Source organism: Galeopterus variegatus, unplaced genomic scaffold (assembly GCF_000696425.1).
Source record: "Galeopterus variegatus unplaced genomic scaffold, G_variegatus-3.0.2 Scaffold8589, whole genome shotgun sequence".
In the NCBI taxonomy this organism is placed as follows: Eukaryota; Metazoa; Chordata; class Mammalia; order Dermoptera; family Cynocephalidae; genus Galeopterus; species Galeopterus variegatus.
The window spans coordinates 43,169-47,154 of NW_007734700.1; the positions used below are offsets into that span (position 1 = coordinate 43,169).

The following is a 3,986-nucleotide window of genomic DNA, read 5'->3' on the forward strand; positions in this document are numbered from 1 at the left end:
ATCCCCCTCCCCTCTCCGCGGGTGCGCGGCCGGTCTGTATGTTGGAACCCATCCCACGGCAGGAGCGCCGCCGCGCTCCCAAGCAGCGCACTGTAGCAGTGCGCCACCGGGCCGGCCCTTTACTGCTGAATTCTAACAAACTTTTAGGGAGAAATTAATACCAATTCTCTTCAAACTATTCCAAAAAATTGAAACAGAGGCCACTCTCCAAAACTGATTCTATGATGCCAGCATCACCCTGATACCAAAACCACACAAAGATACAAAAAGAAAGAAAACTACAATCTATTATCTCTGATGAACATATCAACAAGTATCTTCAACAAAATTTTAGCAAACAGAATGTAGCAACACATCCAAAAAAATTATATATCATGATCAAGTGGGACTCATCTCAGGAATGCAAGGATGGTTCTACATACACAAGTCAATAAATGGGATAAGCCATATCAACAAAACCAAGGACAAAAATCATATGATTATCTCAATAGCTGCAGAAAAAGCATTTGACAAAATTCAACAATGCTACCCAATAAAAATTCTCAGCAAATTAAGTATAGAAGGAAAGTATCTCAATACAATAAGAGCCATATACAAAAAACCCACCATCAATATCACCCTGAATGGGAAAAAGCTAAAAGCTTTTCTCTTAAGAACGGGAAAAAGACATGGATGCCCACTCTCACCACCCTATTTAACATAGTATTAGAAGTACTAGCCAAAGCAATCAGGCAGGAGAAAGAAATCAAGGGCATCCAAACTGGAAAAGATGATGTCAAACTGTCCCTGTTTGCAGAAAACCTTAACAATTTCAGTAAAATTGCATGATATAAAATCAACATGCAAAAACCAGTAATGTGTGTATACTCCAATAACAAACTAGCAGACATCAAGAAAGCAAGCACATTTATGATAGTTACCAAAAAGCTAAAATACCTAAGAATCAACTTAACCAAGGAGGTGAAATATCTCTACAATGAGTACTACAAATCACTGTTGAAAGAAATCAAAGAAGACATAAAAAGATGGAAAGACATTCCATGCTCTTGGATTGGAAGAACTATTGTGAAAATATCCATACTACCCAAAGGGATTTATAGATTCAATGCAATCCCCTCAAAACACCAATGACATTTTCCATTGAAACAGAAAAAAACATTGCTAACATTCATATGGAATAACAAATGACCTCAAATAGCCAAAGCAATCCTGAGCAAAAAAAAATAAAGCCCAAGGCATAACACTACCTGACCTCAAATTATACTACAAAGCTACAGTAACCAAACCAACATGGTACTGGCATAAAAACAGACACTAAGACCAATGGAACAGAATGGAGAACCCAGAAATCAACCTGCACACTTACAGTCAACTGATCTTTGAAAAAGGCATCAAAGACATACATTGGGGAAAAGACTGCCTCTCCAATAAACAGTGCTAAGAAAACAGGACATCCACATGTAGAAGAATGAAACTAGACCTGTACCTCTCACCATATACCAAAATCAACTCAAAATGGATTAAGGACTTAAATATAAGACCTGAAACTATAAAACTCCTAAAAGAAAACATAGGGGAAACACTTCAAGAAGTAGTACTAGACAAAGACTTTATGAATAAAACTCTGAAAGCACAGGCAACAAAAGAAAAACAAATGGTAGTATATCAAGTTAAAATGCTTTTGCACAGCAAAAGAAAGAATAGACTGGAAAGAAAACCTACAGAATGGGAGAAAACATTTGCAAACTACACATCCAAGAAGGGATTAATGTCCAGAATATACAAGGAACTCAAACAACTTAGCAGTTAAAAAAAAACAAGTACATCCATTAATAAATGGACAAAGGAACTCAATAGGCATTTCTCAAAGATATACAAATGGCCAACAGACACATGAAAAAATGCTCAACATCACTAAGCATCAGGAAAATACAAATCAAAACCGCACTGAAATATCATTTCATCCCAGTTAGACTGGCCATTATCAAAAAGTCAGAGAATAACAAATGCTGGTGAGGATGCAGAGAAAGGGGAACCCTGCTACACTTTTGGTGGGACTGTAAATTAGCACAGCCATTATGGAAAATAGTATGGAAATTTGTAAACAACTACAGACAGAACTACCATATGATCCAGCAATCCCACTGGCTGGGTATATACCCAACAGAATAGAAATTATCATGTTGAAGGGATAACTGCACTCTCATGTTTATTACAGCTCTATTTACAATAGCCAAGATATGGAACCAACCTAAATGTCCATCAAGAGACAACTGGATAAGGAAAATGTGGTATATATATATACAATGGAATACTATTCTGCCATATGAAGGAATGAAATTCTGTCATTCAAAGCAACAAGGATGAACTTAGAGAAAATTATGCTAAGTGAAATAAGCCAGGCACAGAAAGAGAAATACTGCATGTCCTCACTCATAAGTAGGAGCTAAAAAATAAACAAATAAATTTTTAAAAAATAAAGAAAAATACGACAATCACAATACCTTGAAATTTCAAAAGGAGAGAACAGAACTGAGTTTCCCAGAGGTGGGAAAAGGGGAGGATGAGAGGGTGTAAGGGAGGAATTGGTAAAGGGACACAAAAAATGATTACATTGTATAATGTTGAATAAACTAATTAACCTGATTTGGGCATCATGTATTGTACACAGGTACTGATATTCAAGTCTGCACCCCACAGATATGTACAATTAACTATGTTTCAATTTTAAAAATTAAATAATTAATATTTTAAAATAAATATATAAAAATTACCCCCCCCCCAAAAAAAGCATGCACAGAAAAAGAATGTCCTCACTCACAAGTGGAAGCTAAAAATTAAGAAGAAAGAAAGAAAACATATACAACAATCACAATAATACACTGATCTTTCAAAAGGAAAGAACAGAACCGACACCACCTGAGGTGGGAAAGGGGTAGAGGGAGTTAGCAAGAAATTGCTAAAAGGCCACAAAAAATGATTACACTGTATAATGTTGAATATACTAATTAGCCTGACTTGAGCATTACATATTGTATAGAGGTACTGATATTCAATGCTGCACCCCACAGATATGGGTAATTGATTATGCTTTAATAGATAATTTTTTAAAATTCCTCAGAGAAGCCTTCTGGACCATGTTATCAAAAATAATAACTCCACCATCAATTTATCCCATTTCCTCGCTTTATTTGTTTTATTACAATTAACATTCTCTTCAATCAGGGCAATTATTATTTAATTTATTTTCTGCCCTATTTCACTAGAATACAAGCTCCAAAAGTCTGATTCTCTAGTTTTCCCCAGTGACTAATTAGGGTCTGATATATACCAAGTATACAAAACTTATTTACTTAATATAACAATTAAATCCATAAATAAAGGACTATTTTATACTAAGAACAAGGCTAGATGCTTGGTATACAATGGTGAACAAAACTTACCTCTGTTTTCATGAACTTTAAAGACTGTTCGGGGTGAGACCCAATAAACAAGTTAAGCAAAGAAAATATAATGAACTTCTTCGAACTGTGAAGTATTCTATGAAGAAACAAACAGGTCGTACGGGAAAGTAAGCAAAAAGCAATAAATATATTTCTTACCTTAACACCTATTGCAACAATAAGGTGCTTGGGAAATTGAGAGCTGTCAAAACAGTACAGACATTTTTCCATTTGTGCAACAAGACTCTGATGCTCAGCAATAGCTTTTTTCCTCTGGTTCTCTTCCTCTTCACCAAGACATTCTCTCTCGGCTGCTTTGGAGACAAACATGTCATCCAGAGTATAAGAGTCTCCATCTGTTTTCCCCATAAACTGAAAAGCCAAAATAACAGTAGTAGAGATCAGAAGGCAGTGGTTAAGATTTTATTGTACTGTACTACCCTGAAGTCATATCTGTATATTCTAGGATAAAACTCATATATTGAATGAATGAAAGAGAGAGAGAGAGAGAGAGAGAGAGAGAGAGAGAGAGAGAGAGAGAGA

At 35.6% G+C, this 3,986-nt stretch overlaps 1 protein-coding gene across 1 annotated transcript in view; it reads right to left on the reverse strand.

Annotated features, from left to right (window-relative positions):
• The window catches only part of LOC103608579 (CWF19-like protein 2), a 64,568-nt gene that overhangs the window by 30,010 nt on the left and 30,572 nt on the right, over positions 1–3,986 (reverse strand). The window contains exon 3 of the mRNA XM_008592998.1: positions 3,603–3,815. Within this exon, the coding sequence (XP_008591220.1) occupies positions 3,603–3,815 (213 nt within the window). The remainder of the gene's footprint in view (positions 1–3,602; positions 3,816–3,986) is intronic.